Below are 21,229 nucleotides of genomic sequence, written 5' to 3' on the forward strand. Positions count from 1 at the left end.
GAAAAGACCAAAGCCACTTGTGACCACCCTGTGTATCATACTGGGCATGTGTGGACTCTGACTGAAGTCATCCATCAGGGTTTTTCCTTGACTAAATGTTGTGGGACAACCTAACTTCTGCTGTTTTATTTACATCTTCTGTTTTTGTTGGCTTTGGGAGGTAGTAAGAAGTATGTTGGGCTGACTGAGCCAGCATTTAACTCCCATGTTATGCAGCACTGTTCATGGCGTGTGCCCTTTGTTCTTTGAAGCCAAACATTGGCCGGTTAGGAATTCCCCATGGGCCCTCTGGAGAGAAGGTGGCTGTGGTGACCGTGGATGACTGTGACACAGCAGTGGCCGTGCGCTTCGGGAGCCTCATTGGAAACTACACCTGTGCTGCCCAGGGGACTCAGACTGGCTCAAAAAAGTAAGGATTCACTTTATTTGTGTGTTCCACTCATTCCCTTTTTCCAGTGGAGAGTCAACAGTGTGCAATTAACCACTGAGCACTAAGTGATTAACCAGTAAGTTGGAAAAACAGGTGTGACATAACAAGAAAAAGTAACAAAGTTTAATTTGGGACATGGAATTACTTCTATCATTTAAGTTAAGAGTCCTATCTTAGAGAGTTTCTACTTTAGAGAAGGTAGAAATAAAGGATATAAACAAACAACCATTGAAAATCATTGGGTGTGAGAAAAGGCTTCCTGTGAAGAAAAAAAAAAAAAAAAGTAGTACTTTTGAGTTTAAAGAGGAGCTGAACAGCAAGCAACATAGGGGGATATAAAGTAATGAGTGATAGCAGAGAGACCACTGAAATACACATGGTGCTCTAATATCCCAAGAGAGGGGCACACTATAAAAACTGGGGCTAATCCAAATGACCAGATGAAAACACTTCTCACACAGTATGGAGTCATTTAGTAGAACCTACATCCGCTAAATGTCATTAAGACTAAGATCTTCAGAGGATTTTAAAGGGGTTGGCACTATATAATAATTAAGTGATTATATAAAAATGTACTGCTTCTTAATCTTGTGCTGAGCGGCAGCAGCCAGTCTCTGCATGACTGAAAGAAATGTCCTGTGGCTACACATTTTTCTCTAACTTTCATTTTTTTCTGCATACTAGCAACTGTTAGGGACAGGTGACTGGATTCTATATGCACATGACAGCTCCTAAGTTAAAAGTGAGTGTTACTGGACAGTTTTTTGATTACAAGCTCTGGAAGAGCTCATGTAGCAGAGGGAATTGCAGCTTAATGTGCTTATGGAAGCAGTAAGATAAAGAACAAAACAAACTCTTCAGAAGAAATTATGAGCATTTCTTTGTTTCTTCAGATCTTTGGACCTAACTGGCCCTCTCCTCCTGGGTGGTGTCCCAAACTTGCCTGAGGATTTCCCGGTGCACAACAGGCAGTTCATCGGCTGCATGAGGAACCTCTCCATCGACAGCAAACCCATTGACATGGCTGGGTTCATTGCCAATAATGGCACTCTGCCAGGTAAGGGCAGCTAGTGCCCCAAGGGCCAGCAGCAGAGAGGTCCCTGTCACAGCTGTGCGTGTGGCATGGCTATGGGGTTGAGGAGACTGGCACTGCCAGGAGCCCCAGGAAGGGGACACAGGGTTCTGAAATGACCCCTGTCTCCCTGTTAGCACTGTTGAGGGCAAAGCAGCTATGGCACAGGGACTTCAGGTGCTGTATGGCATTGTGCTGCCACCGTGTCTCTGGCCAGACCTCATTTGTTTGAGCAAGGTGCAGCCCACACCTGTGCCAGGGAGGCATACAATAGCCCATGGCACAGGGCACACTTCCAGGATTCAGCAGCACATCAGAAAGGACTGGGCTTGTTTAGACTTCCTGCATTGCTGGAAGCTTCAGCCAGGAATTTACTCCTAAATTAACTTTACATCTTCTATTTTTTAACTACCTATTAAATGTCATTTTGTCATTTTGTGGGATTGGTTAATGAAAAAGACAACACTTACAATGACTTTTTAATAAATTGTGTTTGTTCTGTAAATACAATTCTGCAATCCCCTAAATGTGAAACCTGCTTCATGGAGCAGCCTGTTGGAGGTTCTGATTTGATTTCCAGTCCATGGATCCCTGATCAGGATTAGTTCCAGTGATTAGGTATACAGAATGTTCTCATCATCCTAAAACTGGCACTTAAACACAAGAATGGAAAGTCCCTTCTGTCCATGCTGCTGAAAGTCTGTGTAAGAGCTAAATTGCAGTTCTAAAGTATGTTGCATTGATTGTGGATTAAGGAGGGAGTCATAGCATATGCCTTTGACAGACAGACTTGTCTTTATGCATTTGACATGTGATCAGCTTACATAAACTTTTGCCATCCACATTTTGCTTCAATGACTTCAAAAGTATTTTTTAAAAGAAGCAAAAACCCCAAATCTATAATAGTCATGTCTTCTTTTTACATAAAAACTCAAATACAGTCATTCAGAGCCTTTTTTGTTACTAAAACCATACAAAGTAGCGCATTTTGTGCATTCCAGGCTGTGCAGCGCAGAGGAACTATTGTGAATCCAACTGGTGCCAGAATGGAGGCACGTGCATCAACAAGTGGAACACCTACATCTGTGAGTGCCCCGTGCGCTACGGAGGGAAAAACTGCGAGCAAGGTAGGCTGCAGAGAGCTCTCCGTGCTTGTCATGTGTGCACATTTCACTGCCTGGCATTGCCACCTCATAGCATGTGTGTCCTGTTGATGCTTAAGGGTAACAGAAGGTTGCAGTGGAGACTGTCACCCGTCATCTATTTGAAATATTTTTAGAGATCCCCTATATAGTAGATGACATACTGTCATGAATAAGAGCAGATTTCATTGATTTACTTACATAAGCAAAGCAGTTCCAAAGAACTTGGCTGTATTTAGTAATTTGTTTATGGTAAAAATGCCTGATCCTAAGCCCCTTTAAATCAGTGGAAAGAATCCTGCTGACTTTACTGGGCTTTGACTCAAACTGGGGATGAATTTGCTGTTTTAATCACCACTTTTTTGGCAAGAAGACATTCTGTGCTAAGTAAGAGCACTTTCAGTTTTAGTGGATTTCTCTTTGATTGAAAACAATGTGCATATATGTGTAAAACCTCATTACTAAAGGATAAGGAAGGAGCAGCAGGTGAGTTTTATAGGGTGTGAAGAACTTGCAGTCAGTTTTTTCCCTAGAAGTGAGGAGTGGTCTGTGTGAGGACTCCCATGGGGTTGGTTGGTGCTGTAAGGTGGCTGCTCCTTTGGAGTCTTCCTGGATGTTCCCAGCAAAGAAGACATGCTTCTGCTGGGCCAGGTCTAGGTAGTGGCAATTTCTCTTCCCTTTCCTGAGAAGCGGCAATATTAGCTTAAAAGGAGAGGACACATGGTTAAGTTTCTGTCTTGAAGATAAGGGTTTGCAGAGTGAAGAACAGGGAAAAGGAATGATGGACACCTCTTCCAATGCTCCCACAGAGCCCAGAGCTGTTATTATTGCCCCTAGCCTGGTACCTGCTTTCTGTAGCAACTCCTCAAATATTTTGAACTTCCCAGGTTTGTATGAAGATCTGATTTTTCATGTATTTCAAGTGTATCAAGTGGATTGGTGAAGTTCTTGTGTTTTCTTCATGACTGGCTGTTCTCTGTGCTACAAACCCACTCTGATGTATCCTGAGGGGAGTGCCAGGGCCCAGCTATGGTGTATCCTCTACAGATGTAAATGGAGACTACTGCTATCACATGCAAAGACTATCCTTCCCTGGTTTTTTTTTTCAAAAGGAGATTCAGAATCTGATCAAATGTTTGTTTTATTTACTATTTTCTTATCCCAAACTCAAGACCAATCCACAAAGTTTGGGATTTAGAAAATCATCTAAGAGCTGCCCTGTAGCCATCCCTGGAAACTCATTTTAAATTCAGGTGATAGAGATGATGGCAGTCACAGCAACACTGCCTCCCCCTATCCCAGCTGTCACCTCTGCCTCCAGCACTGTGCATTCCTGCTTGTCCTCTTTGTCACTGAAAACCCCACGTCCTTGCTGATGCCTCAGTTTGTGGGGTTTTTCTGATACTTTGAAGGAAAAATTGCAAGCCAAGCAAGAAATGGAATGAGACCAAGGATTTCCGGAGCCCAAAGTTAAAGTCAGAAGGAATCACAGATATGCTATACTCCTGTCTTTCAAATTGCTTATTTGAATGCTTAGCTATGATCCTAAGAGCATGAGCTATTAGGCAGCTATTTTTAAGAAAGTCTTAGATAGAATATTTGCATTTTTGAGTAGGAGTGCTGCATTTCTTCAATCCCTTTGGCAGTGCTGGTTCTGCTTCAGGCTAACAGAGGATAAAGAGTTTGGCAAGTTACCAATTAACCTTTTTTTCATTTCCTGCTCTTCAAAAACTCTGGGATCTGGTCTACACTAGTGAGGACGGTGTGTTTCACCTTCACCACCCTCCTAGAACCTGTTAACTCACCTTCTAGCAGCTCCCATCTCCCTCTGCAGATAAAATTAAGGAAAAATTAATTTCACCTTTATTGTAATTTAATGCTTTTAAACCATTAGCTGTTGCAATTCTGTGAAGAAGATCTATCAGCTGTGTCTGACTCACTCTTGGATAGCCAGTGTCATTACACTGGTCTTGGGCTGAACACTGCAGGTCTGCACCTGAATACAAGCTTCCACACATCCAGCACCCACACTGCAGGTGACATCCAGTGGGACATCCAGTGGGCAGCATGTGTCCCCATGCCCTCTGTCTCCACAGGGAATAGCCCTCATGTCTTTCTGCTGGCCTGTTAAAGGTAGGACTCTCTTGAGAGTGAACATGGGTACACAGGCAGTGCTTCCAAGTGACAAACCCTGAGCACAGTTGGTGTCATCACTGCACTGCCGATGGCAGGGAGGTGCTGGGAAGCACATGGGCCTCTGTGGTGACAGGGGAGGCCAGGTCCCATCTGGGGACAGTGGATGTGGCCAGCCATGGACACTCCTGGTCCCAGGCATGAGGAAGGGCTGGGGGAAAGAGGGAGCTCAGAGGGGGCTGACAAATGGGGATTTGTATTTAACCAGCAGGGGAAGGTGCACCCTGGCCCCAGGGAAGGGAGGGAAGTTGGGAGAAGGTGTGGGAAGGGAAAGGTATTTGCAAGTACAGAAAGTCACCACCAGTGAGAAAAGGAGGAAGGTGGCTAATTGCCATGCCAGTCCAGTTCTCCCAGGAGCAAAGGTGAAATGCTTGCTAGCAGCATTCCCAGCCTTCAGCAGGTGGGAAGCCACAAGTTTGCATCCTGCCTCTGTGCTCCAGAGACAGATGGGCTCAAAAATCTCAGCAACAGTGCAGAAAACCAGCAGCAAAGTTGGAAGCTGAGGTCATTGTGAAGGGTAGAGGAGGAAGGCAAAGGCTGACTTTTGCACAGGTGGAGCAAGAGAAAATAATCCTGCTCAACCCTGATGTCCTGGTTACTTTTACATTGATGTGGTGCAGTGTGGGCTGATGAACTGGCCCAAAATTGTGCTCTGGCCAGAGCTCAAGCACTGCATTCAAGTTTTAAGCCACCTAAGGACATCTATATCTGGTGAAAATCTTTTTTTTAGTTACCATCTGGTTTTCAAGAGCAGGCTATGCTGCAGTTATTCCAGCATATGCCCTCTCTGGCATTTGTGGTATGACTTCAAAGGGGAGGTCACAGGCTGGAGCAGGAGGGAGAGGGGCTGCCCCTTGGGACTGCATGGCCTCAGCCTGATGTGGGGTAGTTGGGTAACCACATCTTAAGGAAGGGCAAGTCAAGTTACACCTCTGGCTTGACTAGTGGTAGCCCACTGGTCCCTGACTTTTTGTTTCTCACCAATAAGGAGCCTTGCACCTTATTCCAACTCCTGCACTCCACTCCCCACCCAGTCTTTCCCTTTATAGACACCAGCAAGGCAGACACACAAGAATTTGAGGTTTGGTTTTATTACTCAAAAAAATGCAACTTCATGTCAACTTTACTCCGTTTTCTACTATGGTGTTATCCCCAACATTTTTTTAAGGACTTATCATTTTGTAAGCTGAGTAACACATACGCATTTGTATGTACATAATCTCTCCTACTACAAAAAATCCAGAAAATGTCAGCAGATATGGTACTGTGAAGCAGAAGGAGAAAGACTGTTAAACTCTGTCATTTCACTGACCAACATGGACTCAGCACATGATGAAATAAAAGGCTGGATGCTAATCTGTGGTGGTTGCACCCAGTCTCTAAGGCCTGCTTCCACTGGCAAAAAGTTGCCATGAACTTCACAACATGCCCACGAGCAAGGATGTCAGGCAGGGGCTGACTACAGATGCCACTACAAGGTTCCACACATGGTGGAGGTGTCATATGAGGTGTTACAAATAGCACAGATCTCCCATGTCTTAATTTGTGCTTCTAATCAGTGGCATCAACTAATCCATGGGACTGTAGCTCCTATTACCCAAAGTTACAACTTTAAAAGTCTAAGAGGATGGGTGTTCCTCTGTTTTCCATCACCAAAGTGCTTTCTATTGAAGGCTATCATTGGTGTCACCCTGCAGGAGCTGTGCTTGTGCAGGGCTAGAGAGGGGGGCAATTTTGCAGCTGTCACCTCAGGATATTTAAGGCAGATGATTTAGGCAATTCCGCACAAACTTTCTCCCTGTGAAAAGGCTGTGTCACTGGGACAGCTGAATAATCTGGCCCTGGAGTATTCATAATTAATTCATATTTCCTGTTTCCCAGCCTTTTCCTCTGTTCAATCTGTTAATTAGAAGCAGGTAATCAAGGTTATGTTGAAAACATCTGCAGCAACTGTTGCCCTCATACTTCCTGCTCTGTCCACCCACTCACCAGCAGAACTGTATGAGCAGAGATCTGAGCTTTCCTTTCTAGGAACAGCTCTCATATGGGTAATGCCACAGCAGTGTGGAGGTGCTGATTTTGAGTGCAGGCACCAAGACAAGATGCCCACCCCACAACCAGGGTAGGTTGTGAATTTGCAGTATTATCAACTGCTTCACAGTAACTCCCCTAGCCCAGCTCTTAATCCATGGTAGAGTGAATATAGCTCAATGGAAGAGGGACTAGCTCCCTTGTGCCATCACTGTTACACAGCATCATTTTTCCTCTTCACATTTGTCCTGAAGGATAAAAACTGTTTCTCTTCTGTGTTTTGATTCACAGCAATGCCCTCTCCTCAGCGTTTCAGTGGTGAGAGCATTATCATTTGGAGTGACCTTGACATTACCATCTCTGTGCCGTGGTACATTGGGCTGATGTTCAGAACCCGGAAAGTCAATGGCATGCTCATGCAAGCCAATGCTGGGGCTGCATCCAAGATCAACATTCAGGTAAAAAGGGCTGGCTGCCTTTGGTTAGAAAAGAATTCATACTCCCCCAGCAATGGATATGGCCAGATGAACTACATAGCTTCATCCACCTAACTAAATGCATGTCAGTAAAAGCCTATCACGACTTTAGCTTTTTACAAAGATCAAAAAATCATCATAAAAATCATAACTAATTTAAGATTATTTTTCTAGTCATTATTAATGTCCACTAGTGGGTATTAATATAGATGTAAAAAATGGGTCTATTGCTTTGGGGTTTTTTTGTCCATAAGGGAAATTGGAGTCTGAATGTCCAAGGTTATACAAGGAGTTCTTGCAAGCATTCCCATCTTTGCTCTTTGGGCTTTTTTTCCTTTTGGGTTGTCTTAGGAAATGTTATCTTGTCTTCTACCTCCTTCTGCATCAAGTACAAATATGTAGCAAAAAAAGACATGATTTTTTTTCCAACAGATCCTGAACAACTACGTGCAGTTTGAAGTGTACAGTGGCCTGAGCCAGGTTGCTAGTTTGAAGATGAGTCAGTCACGGGTCAGTGATGGGGAGTGGCATCATTTATTAATAGAGCTGAAGAGTGCAAAAGATGGTAAAGATCTCAAGTACCTTGCTGTCATGTCCTTGGACTATGGGATGTACCAGGTAAGGCAGCATCACAACTTTGCCACTGAGCACTGCATAAATGTTTTTAGGAGAAAGTAGGACAAAAGACTGTGGATGAGTACTTATGCTGTGAGATATGTACTGCAGTGATTTGTGCCTAATCAATGATATTAATTTATTAAGTTTTATGATATCTTACAAAGAAGTCTGTAAAAAGACACATTCCAATGTCTGGCTCCTCACTGCTTTGGTATTTTTTATGTAATCTACTGTCAGCTACTGCTTGACTCCATCACTACAGAAAGCAGGCTGTGTCACAGAGGATGATAGTGCTTCTTATCAGCTGTCCTTTTCCTCACAGAGCACTGTGCAGATTGGAAATCAACTACCTGGACTGAAAATGAAAAGCATCATTGTGGGAGGTGTCTCTGGAGACCAGGTCTCTGTTCAGCAGGGATTTTATGGATGTATGCAGGTATGAAAAGTATAGCAATAAATTTTGAATTCATGAGAAAATACCCAGATGAAACTGTTCTTTTTCATCTACTCTCAAACATTTCTGTTTCCTCCGTAAAATTTATCTAAGAATAAAAATATTAAAGTCCACCCACTTTGCCAGGTATAAATCTGATCACACAGGGGAAAAACATTTGAAAAAAAAAATCTTGGTTTGGCTCATCAGGTGATTTCTTTAAAATGTAGCCTCGTTGATTGATGAAAATAGTGAAACACATAACACTGTACTCTGAAAGGAGATTCTAATTTTAAAATAATTGTCTTTTGTCACCAGGGAGTAAGAATGGGAGAGACGTCTACAAACACAGCGACACTCAACATGAAACAGGCTATCAAGATTAACGTGAGGGAGGGCTGTGAAGTGGATAACCCGTGTGATTCCAACCCGTGTCCCCAGCACAGCTACTGCAGCGACGACTGGGACAGCTACTCCTGTGTCTGTGACCCAGGTAGGCTGGTGACCAGTCATAGAGGAGCTGGATCACATCTTCAGAAGCAGCACAGCAGCAGCAGCAGCAGCGTGCTGGCAAAGTGTTCATCTTCTGATTCTTCCTCTTCAATCAGTATTGCCCTTCTCACTCTTGCTGTAGCACCCTGGAAGCTGCAGTCCTGGGCTAAGAATCCAGGCAATGTAGCCGTCAAAGAGAAAGTCTCTGGTCCAAAGGACTCCTGTGCACCTCCCCTTTTCTTTTTATGGTTTTTTTTTTCTTTTTCTTTCTCAGCCTTTTCTGCTGTTGAATTTCAGTCTCTCACTCTGCATCCTAATGAAGATACTTTGAATGTTTTCTCTATTTTGGAGCATGTAGCCAGCACATGCTGTCAGCACCCAGCACAATCACCTCCCATACATGCAGCAAGAGAACACAAAACTATTTGTAGCACATGCCTCGAATATAAAACTGGGAACCAAAGGCACAAGGGTGCCTCAAGCATGGTAACAGACTGTCAGAAAGAATGGCTTTCTATCGTTTTGTCTGAGAGGGAAAAGAGTGCTTCATTTCTGACAGTATCTCAGAGGGAATCTACTGATTATCGAAAATATGTTATTAGTGTACAAGCTTAAGACAGAAATCTTTTGGAGACATGCAAATCATATACAGTGGTTGCTGTAATTTTCTTACCTTGTCTCCCCAGGGTACTTTGGGAGAGATTGTGTTGATGTATGTAACTTGAACCCATGTGAACATGTCTCCACGTGTGTGCACAAACCTAGCTCATCCCATGGCTACACCTGTGAATGTGGACAAAGCTACTATGGACAGTACTGCGAAAGCAAGTAAGAGAATTATTTTGTTCTTGGTTTCTTGATCCTTCCAGGTAGTTCTTCATCTAAGGCAGGAGTCCTCCCACTTCTTGTTCTGCTCCAATAAACTTTCCTGTTACAATTTCAATGGTATTTTAGGCTTCATTGCCTTTTGGCATTCCTGAGTTCTTCCCAGAAACTAGACAATCTTCCATGTTATTCAGGAGCCACTTTTCTTCATCAGCTGCTCAGGGGCTCAACCAGTTCTGCTGTGTTACACAGCACTGCATCTTTGTGGTGGGCTTGGCCTGAGTTTGCTCAGCATCTCTCCTCCAGCTTCCCCAGCACACAGAGTGATGCACCAGTGTGGTGGCCTGTAGCAAGATAAAGTCTCTTTGCTGCTTAGGTCCAGTCCCTGGGCTGGCAAAGAGCCATCTCCTCTGGACAGCCTGGGAGCCTATGTCTGTTGCTCTGTGGGAGAAACGTGCTGATTCCCTCGTCAGCAGCTTCCTGGTCTCAGATAGGCATTCAGCAACCAGCCTTATCCCAGAGGCGGCACTTTGATTTACTGTAATATGGGCCATTCATGATGTGCAAATGAAGTGCATTTGACTGCCCATTTAGGAATGGCTCATGTGATGTTTCCTTCCCTTTGAAAACTCCAAGCTTCTTCTGCCTTTTGTTGTGTGGGCTTGCAAATGTTGGCCGTGCTGTTGCCAGATTTCTCTTTCATTACTCTGGATCAGGACACAGACATTGTCCCTCGTCAGTATTTGCTGACATCATGTGAAGTACAACCTGTGGTTTTCATATTCTAAAGTATAGAAGTACAAACCTAGCATTTAACGTAAATAAAATTTATAGTGGCCTTTGAAACAGATGCAAATAGCTTTTCTTTCCCAAAATGAACAGCAGGGAGGGGATATCTTGTGCAATACCATGATCCTGGTTCCAGAGCCGTTTTCCTTCAGCCTATTGCTTGACAAAGACTCCCAGCTATCAGAGAATCAGGTCTCCTTGCCAGAACTAGTGTTTGGGCATCTGTGGGGTAACCTGCTCAGAGGCTCACCCAGAAGAAACAGTATCAGTGAGAATAGGGGTTTTCCTTCAGCAGGAGTGGCCTTCGGCTTGCTGCTTAACTTCCAGTGCAGCTGCACTCAGTCTCAATCACAGTCTTTGATCCATAGTCCAGATCAAAGCTGCCACCTCCCCTCTTCCATGTCCCCAACCAGGGGTCCTCTGTCTCTCCCGTGGCAGACCAGAGCTTTTCAGACCTTGTTGTGAACCGCCCGAGAAAGCCAGGCTGGCCAAAAGCAGTGGCGTTTCTTTGTCGGATGAGCTTGCAGACAGCTTTGCACCTGAGCTGCTGTACCTGTGGGCTGGACAAGAAGCCCTGCTGCCCACAGCAAGGCTGGGGCAGGATGGGCATGGGGAGTGGGATATGAAGTGTTGGGGACCTTTACCCCAAGGCAGTTTGTGGTGATAGATAAACCAGGACACAGGCTCAGAGCCACCTGCACTTGAAAATACTTAGAGAAACACTCCCTCTAGGGTTTCATAGCACTGATATTCTAGATTTTCCCATATTATAGTGTATTTACATATGTATTGATAGTTGTTTGAGATATATTACTGTCTGTAAGCTGATGTGGTTGAGCGCAGATTTGGCCTAAAGCTTTCTTTCACACTTTTTAAGAGGGAACTTAAAATAACTTTCTTTCAATTTGGTTTTCTTTAATAGGATTGACCTGCCTTGTCCCAGAGGTTGGTGGGGAAATCCCATCTGTGGCCCATGTAATTGTGAGACTAGTAAAGGGTTTGATTCTGATTGCAATAAGACCAATGGAGAATGCCACTGCAAGGTAAGCAAAAGAAACCAGTCTTAAATCAAAATTTCTTTAGTTTAAAAAGTAACTGTAGCACTAAAATTGCAAGTGAGTATCTGAGACAAAATACACCCAGTTGTGCTTTGTATCACATATATATGTATGTGCACAGTGGAGTTAATCATTACATAAAACATTTTGCTGGCACCACCCTTCTCCAAATCATACTGTACAGCTCTTATCTTATTTGTGTTTGGAAAACCATACCGAGAGGATGAAAGCCTGGCTCTGATCTCTGAAGTGCAGCCTGGTTTATCAGGGGAGATCAGACCAGGGTGCAGAGGAGTGTCAGTGGGGTTTTGTGTATCTCAAGTGAGTAATAGCCATGAAACAGCTCAGGCCAGCTGGGTGAAGCTCTTCCCTGTGCTGTGGCCAGCAAAAGGCCTGGCAGCTGGGGAGAGCTGGAGGGCTAAATGCTTTCCTCACTGCCATCTCTGAGTTTTCCGTGGACAGGCAGGGACAGATGGGGGACATGGGAGGGGAGGCACCTCGTCATGAAGGTTTTACAAAGGACTTCTCACAATAGGTTTTACAACTGGCTTGAATGACATCAGAGGAGCTGGGTTTGTGCAGACTGGCGGCTGTGAATCTGGCCCCCTGCTCCTTTCCAAAATGCCAGCAGGACACACAGCAACTGTTGCATTAAATGGAGTCAGTGGGGTGCCAGCTCCATGCTCTTGTGCAATTGTAACGCCTCAGATCAAAAGCGTGTACAGAGGCGATTTAAATATGGGATCACTGCGTGCTCTCCACCCTCCACGTGAAACACAAATGCACAGTGCAGGAAATTTCCTTAGTGGCTCGTTCATGCCATACAAGAGTGGAATTGCAAAGCTGAAAAACTGTAAATCCTCAAGAATATTTTTAGTGGTCACTTGCAATAAGTGCCTGAGGAGTAATGTGGGCCCTGTGGCTCCACTGCAAATGGCAACGCAAACCCTGGGTCTCTGATAATAGTAATGTCATTTTTGTCTGTGTTCTGCAGAATGAGCCCCTTTATGATGTATGTGCTGCTAGAGCAGGTTTCAGAAATGTAAGCAATTCGGAAGTCAAAGTTCTCGTGTCTATCATTCTGGTTTTTCTAGGCCAATTACTACAGGCCCCGAAGCAGCGACACCTGCTACCCCTGCGACTGCTTCCCGTCTGGCTCCCACACGCGCGCCTGCGACATGGAGACGGGGCAGTGTCCCTGCAAGCCCGGCGTCATCGGGCGCCAGTGCAACCGCTGTGACAACCCCTTCGCAGAGGTGACCGTGCGCGGCTGCGAAGGTACCTCCGGCCGGCCGGCCCCACACGGCCCCGCGCGCCAGGGCCACGGGCAGAGGGGACACAGGCCTGGGGCCGGGGGGCTCCAGCAGCGCGGGCAATGGGGGCTGCAGCAGCCTGAGCACGCACCCCTCCTCCTAGAGATGTGCCAGTGGGGCTCACGGGGGCTGAGGATACGGAAAAAACACTCTTATCTCTTTAATTCTCTCAAATGGAAATATAACAAGCTGAGGTGGAGTAGGGAGAGCAAAAGACTCACAGCAACTTTTTCTTAAACCTGAGTTCATCTGCCAGTGCAGTGTTGTATTGCTGAGCTGCAGCTGAAGAGGCAGGGGAGAGCCCTCACACCTCACAGAGGCTGTGCCGTGCACCTCGTGCACTCTGCCTTTCTTCCCCACCTTGCCCATCCTGCCTTTCCTCTCACCCACCCACCCACCATCCTCCTGTGATCAGCACAAAGCTGCTGCAACAGCCATCTCAACACAGTGTGTGGGTGAAATGAAGGAGACATGTTTTCCCACAATAAAGAAGCAAGCAGAGATAGGCAGAGCCAAAATCCAGAGCCCCATAATCATCCCGAGCTCTCCTCTGCCTGTACCTGTCTGTCCAATCTGCTGGATAAGGAGCAACTGATTGGTTACAGCTTGGAAGGCACTACAGAGGACAGGTATCCTGACAGGGCTTTGGAATTACAGGAAGGTCCTTCAGGCAGGGTGAAATGTCTCACTGTTGTGATTTTTATCTTGTCAGAAAAATTACATCATTTCTTTTTTTGCTTTCAGTAATTTATAATGGCTGTCCCAAAGCTTTCGAGGCTGGTATTTGGTGGCCACAGACCAAGTTTGGCCAGCCAGCTGCTGTGCCTTGTCCTAAGGGCTCAGTGGGTAAGTTCCCTGGGTAAATAATTACCTCTTAAAAAAAAATAAAAGAAAAAATGTGTACATAGGGAATAGCATTAATTTGTTGGCTCTAAAGACTGCAGCATAGCTTATGCATATCATGAGCAGAAGAGTACAGCTAGCTGAAATCAAAGAGCTGTTAAAATACATTTGGAATATTAGCAATAAATAAATACAACGACACGGCAGATAAACAGGTACAAAGCACAGAAATCCTCTCTTTTCAAAAATGCCACCTTCAAATTTCTATTTTTTATTTTCTATTTATGAAGCAATTCTTCCACATGTCACTTTTAGTTTCTAGTGACATATTGTAAGCATTCTTTAGCCATACAGTTCCTCTGGGCAAAGATAAAATTAGGAAAATCATATTCCTGATGAATGCTTTACTAGGGTTGCTGCCTACTAAAGCTAAGAGTTGCAACAAAACACACATTTTTTCACACAATATCTTTTACATAAGTGAAACAGCTGAAAACACCTTTTATAAAGCAGACAAGCTGTGTTGTTTTGTACAACAAGCAAATGACAATCTGCTTTTTCATATATATCTCTGAAAACGTATCAGATTTTTGAAAATAGAGTTCTCAACCTTTTCCAAAGGCTGTTCTGTGGGAAATGAAAACTCTGTCTTGGTTCTGGACCTGGTAACTCTCAGCTCTGAGTGTTCCTTAGGCTCAGGGAGTTATGTGACTATCAGGGAGATAGTTATGTGACTGCCCCAAATATTTCTAGGGGGAGGCCACTGCTTATAGTGTGCAGAAGATTTGTAGTCAACCTAGCTCTTGTTCTAAAGATTTTAGGAGATAGATTTTTTTTTTAGATGAAGAATATTTTCATGATTAAACAGTATAAAGTTGAATTAAAATGAATTTTCTCAACAGTTCTTGGTGTTGATCCAAGTGTCTCTTCTAGGAAATAGACTAGCAGGCAATGTTGCTTATAGTAATTGCACATTCTAAGTAAATTTTACAGATCATTCAAAGAAGTAAGCCTTATAATAATGAATATTCAAACTAAGAACCTGAGGCTTAATTGTATTCACCTAATCATGGAAGAGAAATAATATAATTAGATACAGTAAAATTAATTATAGTTCTTATTTAGGTATTGGTAATTAAATGGCTTAGACACATGCAGTATGTTATGTACAAATTAACTAGCACAAATTGAAATTTTGAATTTGATTACTTGCAATTCATCATGAGGGATCCTCAACCAAGAATTACATTTTAAAATTATTTGACAAATAGTGCAAAATATAATAGGCTAAATTAAACAGAAAGCTGCTAACAGTCCATTTACAAGTGGCAAAAAGGCAATTATGCATGTTGGCTGAAGTGTTTAGCGCATGCACCATGCAGATGTGTGGGTGTGTGTTGATGCGAATACAGCATTTGTCAGGAGGTCTTCCTATGGAGGCTATTGCATAGAAATCTCAGCAGGGGTTAGTTTCCAGGAATACTTAGGAAGTGCAGAGTCTTTCTCTTTTTTGGTATAAAGAAATGAATGAATTAATTTGAGAACAATCGGGCTGTGAGGCTGAGAGCAGTAGGGCAGAGCTTAGAGTTTGCCTGACTTTTCTCCAAAGCCTGGGGAAAGCAATTCCTGAAGATTAGTAGTCTTTAACTTTTCTCTCACAGGAATCCCCTCTTTGGAAATTAAAATACATGTGTAGCTTTGAGCAACTTGAAAATGTAGGAAATCTGAAAGTCTAGGGTAGTTGAAATCTATGAATATTTACCCTGCACAGTTCAGAACATTGTTTGCCATTGATGCTTTGTTTCCTTCAGGAAACGCCGTTCGCCATTGTAACATTGAGAGGGGCTGGCTGCCTCCTGAGCTTTTCAACTGCACCACCAACACTTTTGTGGATCTAAAAATCATGGTAAGCTGGGTTTTCTCAGTTTTCCCTTTATTTTGTAAATAATGATCAGTTTGGACTGCAGTTTGGTATCCCTGTACTCAGTCTTTTGACTATGTCCTTGAACACCCTCGTTTTCTATCCTGGTGCTTTTTTGGCTCTCAATTACACTTGCCATTGAGTTTTGTTGCCAACTCTTTCTCAAGACAAACAAAATTTTGACCAAACAATTCCTTTGTGCCAAAAATCCCCAAATTGTGATTATCTTTGTAACTAGAATGAAAAAAAATATATATATAAAATGGTATTTTTTTCTTCCTTTTCATCTGATTCAGAACGAGAAGTTGCACCACAATGAGACCAAGTTGGATGGCTCCAAAACCATACGGATCGTGAGAGCGCTGCAGAACGCCACCGAGCACACCCACAGCCTGTACGGCAACGACGTGAGGACGGCGTACCAGATCATGATCCGGGTCCTCCAGTACGAGAGCCAGCAGCAGGGGTTTGACTTGGCAGCCACAAGGGACGTGGAATTCAATGAGGTAAGAGAAATACTGCATACTGTGCTGAGCCCTTAGAGTTTCCCTTAAAAATTAGGTGGTAGTAAGTAATTAAATTTATCTTCGGCCAAGGTGAAGTGAATGTCGTATAATTGCCTAATGTGTTCCACAAATAAGCCTTTCTTCTCAGATTAGAATTATTATTAGAAATTAGAAAGTTGGTTGTGCATGTGTAATGCAAATATAATAGAATGTGCTTTTCTAAAAAATATCCTCATAGTAACAGCCAAAAGCAATATTCCCCACATGAAAAAAAATCATCAAGTTAATATGTTTTTCCTGACTGAATTAGTTTTGTGTACTGTATTTATTTTTGTTGTAAAACATGCCTAATGTGATCATGCTCATTTAAATATGTAGTGAACTAAATCTGAGCCTGTGGCTAGCTCTGAAGGTTTCCTCTAATTCAGTTTGAGAACACTTGAGTCATGAGTTGGTACATAGAAAGATATTCCATGTCATATTGGTATTTTAAGGCACATACTAAAATGTGTGCCAGACAGCTTCTGCTATTCAGACCATTCATGAAAGACTTAGTTATTGCCAAAGACCTGACCAGGGAACAAGCTGTAGCACCATCTCTGGGAAAATATGTAGTTGTGGTGGAAAAATGTGAAATTTGAAAGCAGTTGGGAGTTTCCTTTGGTCTGATAATGTGAAGGCTGGATGACCCATGTCAGGCTTGTAGAGATTTCCTCAATCCCATGTGTACACTGGGGTACTGTTCTCTGCTCTTGCCCATGCTATTTCCAAGATCCTGACCATGGCACAACACAGAGTCCAGGCTAAAACATCTGTTTGGATCTGTGCCAGCAGAGCCCAGAGCTTGGGCACCAGCACATGGAATGACCCTCCACGGGTCAGGACTGGTGTTTGTGCTGGCCAAAGATCATTTGGCTCCCTTAGAAGGTGTGCTACCCCCAAATCACTGCTCACAGTACTCCAGGAGGACCAGATAAGTCAGGCAGACTTTGGGGTGAAACTGGAGAACCAGTGCAAAGCCCAGCTGCACCAGGAGAAGATGTCACTGGAGAGTTAGGAGCAGGAAGAAATATGGCTGAGAAAATTCCTTAGTGTCTTGGGCTGTATAGTCAGCAGAGAGAGGAGAACTTCTGAAACATTTCACATTTTAGATGCACCAGATTTTAAGAGATTCAATTTTTTCTTTCCTGTGGGCTGTGAAGCATGCCATTCAGATCCTGAAAAGGAACTTCATTTCTAGCATGTTTTGTTAAGTAGAAATACAAACAATAAGTAAAAAAAAAAATTGGTTTGGAAACATATGCTTTAATTTATTGTTCTCTGCACTTGGCACTGAAAGTCATATAGATGATGTGTTCAAGAACTCCCTAAATATTTTAAGATAGGTCAGGAATTTGAAAACTAATGAGTACAGCTCATGAATAAAAGGAGGTAACATCCTAGGCTGAGGAAGCACAAGGAGAGAAGGATTTTTTTTTTTATAGTCCCACATAGAAACCTGAAAAATAGATAATAAAAAACCATAAATAAGATCCACAAACACGGAGGAGGCCTGGTACCAAGTACAGTTTGTACCTCCCGCATTCCTGGGAACTATGTTGAGCTTCTCACCCTAGGTAAAGGTGGTCACACTGGGAGTCTCTGCTAGCTCAGATACATGTTTGCAGCCTCAAACAATACAGACAGGATACAGGTAGCTCCTTCTGAATGAAGCCTAAATATTTGTCCTGGCTATTTTAGAGTTTGTGGTAATTAATTCCTACCATCATTTACACCAATTTCACCTTAGTTAGGAGTTGAGTTTTGTTACAACAGCATGGTTCGTATGTACACCAAGATTAAAAACTTCTTAGCATCTTTCTCATTTAAGCCATTTAGCACTCTCTTTTGGGCTCAGTCTTCTTCCATTCAGCCTGAGGGTCCCTTTGCATAGTTTTCTAAGAAAGGGCAGAAGAGTCAGGTCCTCAGAAAGAAATACCTTTTTAATGCCATTTGTAAGCAACATAAAAATGGAGAGACAATAACATGATTTAAGTTTTCTTATGTATTTTCAAGTTTATCTATGCAAGGTAATACTCATCATTCTTCACCCCATAAATTGTCTTCATTGTCTAGGAAACAAAGTAAAAGAAAAAATTAAAGTGAAAGAGGAAGTGATATTTCTATCCATGGCTTTCTTTTGTTTTTCAACAAAAAACATTGTTTTGGCTTCTTTGGGGAAGTTCTTCAGTGTACCTGCTAAGAGCTGTGCTTTTCATGTGTCTGATTTCTCAGAAATACAGAAAACATGGATAGGTTTTCCTCCTGCATTTTCTTGCTCAATTTCCTGTCATTAGGGGGAGGAACATAAGCAGTTCTCTTACAGCCTCCAATTTTTACTTTGCTTCTAAAAACTTTGGAGGGATTTGCTTTAAATGACCAAAAATCCTCTGGGTGAGTAACTGGTGTGTATATTTTATATGGCTGCAGTAGAATATGCCTGCATTAAATATTTCATGATATACTCACCTGAGGCAGTCAGGCCAATCATTTTCAATACTTCTCCCTTGAAACCCAGCTCTGTGTTTGCTTCATAATTTAGGCTTGTCCTTTATTTCTCAGAACATTATCAAAGTGGGCAGTGCTTTGCTGGACCCCGGGAACAAGGAGCACTGGGAGCAAATTCAGCGGACGGAGGGTGGCACCGCTCACCTGCTCAGGCACTATGAGGAATATTTCAACAATGTGGCCCAGAACATGAAAAAAACCTACCTGAGGCCTTTTGTCATTGTTGCCACTAACATGAGTGAGTATCTGTGTTGAAAATTGCCAGTTTTTTCAGTCTGAAAAATGTGCTGGATAGAGGTGCTAGTTATTTGTTTTAATAGTACCCATTGAGAAAAATCATTGCATTAGTTTCAAATCCATTGAGCCTTGATCCATATCTTTCACTTGCCATGGAGACCTCCTGGAGATGTCTGATCTGTTTTGCCTCTGTACCATGTCACTGCTCCATGTGGCTTTTTGTTGCAGTCAGAGCAGTGCAGAGATAGTAGCGAGGACTGAGTTTGTAAATAAAGGTAATGCCCTTTGAGACCAGCTATTATAGTTGAATGTAGTAGATCTCATTTTTGGAGGAATCACATCCAACACCACCTGAAGAATTACTGCAGTACAAAAAAAATTAACCCTACTCTTGATTTTGTTGCATATTATTAACTTTACTTGCATAGGTATGGACTGTCCAGGGAGGTGGTGGAATTCCCAGCCCTGGAGATGTTCATAAAACAACTGGATGTGGCATTTAGTGCTGTGGTCTAGTTGACAGGGTAATGATCCATCAAAGGTTGGACTCAATGATCTTACAGGCCTTTGCCAACCTAGGTGATTCTGTGATTCTGCCTCTGATTTTCACATGCTTTCCTAACCTGGAACCTATCCAGAAAATCATCATCTGTAGAGGTTCTTGTGCTGAAAAGTATTTTCACAGAATCACCAATCCTTCTAACACCATCCCAGTCTTGCAAAACCCATAATCAGAGCAAAATCCATGAGATCCAAAATAACCAGAATGAGTCTAAACTGCAAAGGAAACATCAGGCATACCAAGACACCTTCCCTACCTATCACAGGAAATTTCTCCTCTGACAAACAAATAGCAGCTCCTGCACTTTGGACTGTGATGTATTTCACAGACATCCCTGCAGTGCATTTGCAGGTGAGCAACCACAGCCTGGTCATCTTATTTCCCTATTTTTCCCCTGCCCTCTCTATTTCATTTTCTTCCCAGTTACACACAGTCTGAGCTGTGGGGGTGTTGGTGATAGTCCTGCTCTGAGTAGCAGGTGAGATGGAGCCAGCTGACCTTCAGAAATCCCTCACAAGCAGCATTGCTGTTTGATTTTTCGTTCAGAGGTGTTCTAAACTATATCAGCCTGGACTTGTGTTTAGCTTTTCAAGCTGTTGCTTTTATTTCAGATATGAGGAAGGCTTATGTGCCAAAAGTTTGCCTTATTTTCCCAACTACACCTGCTTTTATAATAAGAATTTGAATTGGCTACAAACCTTGTCCCAAGAATGCTTTATGTCTACAATCACAGGGGCAGAAAATCAAAGGCATGAGGCAGTCAAGTTACAAAGGCTGTAGTCTCCTGCATCAGCAGGACATGGATTGTTGTTGAACTAAGCCAAACTGAAACACTTTGATTTTTCTTTAATAAACCAAAACTGAAATGCTTATGACTCAGGACTATGAGAATCAAAATATTTTTATCTTCATACTCAGGATTTTAACCCAACTGAACTGAGATGAAAACAAACCCTAGAATTTCTTACAGGTTGTAAATCATGATTTTTTTTTCAACCAGTTCCTCCTGTGTAAAGAGGTGTAAGCTTGAGAGGGATGAGGCAACTCTGGCCTGAAAGAGGTCTGTTTTCTTTTGAACAGTTTTTCCAGGTGAACATGATGTTAATAGAGTTTCCTAATGGCTCATCTGGGAGTTGGTTAGAAACTAGGAAAGGAATGGGAATTTGCAGGTCTTAATGTGGGTATTTTTTCATATAGAATTTTGCAGAGGATCACACCTTTTGGTGTAGGGTCACCCCCAGGACATGTAAATTGGCAGTCAGTGACTTGTCTTAAATGAGAAAGTTAAAGCTAACTCAACTGCTTTAAAGTATTTTGGCAGTTAAACAGGCAGAGATGATGAAGTAAGCTAGGGAGGAACTGCCAGTGGAGGACTAAAGAGTAGTCCCAGATAAAATGCACGTTATTTTCCTTGGTCAGCTGACTTCACAGGTGTAGAACTATGTTTTTGAAGCAGTAGATTTAGTCTTCCCATTAAAAGGCGAGCCTAAACTTGGAACATGCAGCACACACTGGAGCAGGCCAGGAGCACATGGAGAAACTCTGTGAAGCAGGAGCACTGACAGCAGCCAGGGAAAAGCCTCTGTGAAACCCCTGTCAGCTGCTGCTGGAGAAGTACCAGCAAAGTGATCTACCTCCAGATGGGTATTAGGAAAAAAATCTTCACTGAAACAATTCTCAGGCACTGAAGCAGGAAGCCCAGGGAAATCACCATCCCTGGAGGTATTTAAGACATGTAGAT

The 21,229-nt window shown here is 43.1% G+C and overlaps 1 protein-coding gene across 6 annotated transcripts in view; it reads left to right on the forward strand.

Moving 5' to 3' along the window:
* The window catches only part of CELSR1 (cadherin EGF LAG seven-pass G-type receptor 1), a 163,489-nt gene that overhangs the window by 115,520 nt on the left and 26,740 nt on the right, over positions 1-21,229 (forward strand). For all 6 annotated transcript variants that reach the window (XM_063396840.1, XM_063396837.1, XM_063396839.1 and 3 more), the window contains exons 6-19: positions 252-409; positions 1,324-1,487; positions 2,504-2,629; positions 7,160-7,326; positions 7,777-7,962; positions 8,285-8,398; positions 8,714-8,888; positions 9,574-9,715; positions 11,424-11,544; positions 12,654-12,837; positions 13,617-13,718; positions 15,527-15,621; positions 15,933-16,142; positions 18,744-18,927. In XM_063396840.1, the coding sequence (XP_063252910.1) occupies positions 252-409; positions 1,324-1,487; positions 2,504-2,629; positions 7,160-7,326; positions 7,777-7,962; positions 8,285-8,398; positions 8,714-8,888; positions 9,574-9,715; positions 11,424-11,544; positions 12,654-12,837; positions 13,617-13,718; positions 15,527-15,621; positions 15,933-16,142; positions 18,744-18,927 (2,128 nt within the window). The remainder of the gene's footprint in view (positions 1-251; positions 410-1,323; positions 1,488-2,503; positions 2,630-7,159; positions 7,327-7,776; positions 7,963-8,284; positions 8,399-8,713; positions 8,889-9,573; positions 9,716-11,423; positions 11,545-12,653; positions 12,838-13,616; positions 13,719-15,526; positions 15,622-15,932; positions 16,143-18,743; positions 18,928-21,229) is intronic.

Source organism: Prinia subflava, chromosome 4, assembly GCF_021018805.1.
Source record: "Prinia subflava isolate CZ2003 ecotype Zambia chromosome 4, Cam_Psub_1.2, whole genome shotgun sequence".
In the NCBI taxonomy this organism is placed as follows: Eukaryota; Metazoa; Chordata; class Aves; order Passeriformes; family Cisticolidae; genus Prinia; species Prinia subflava.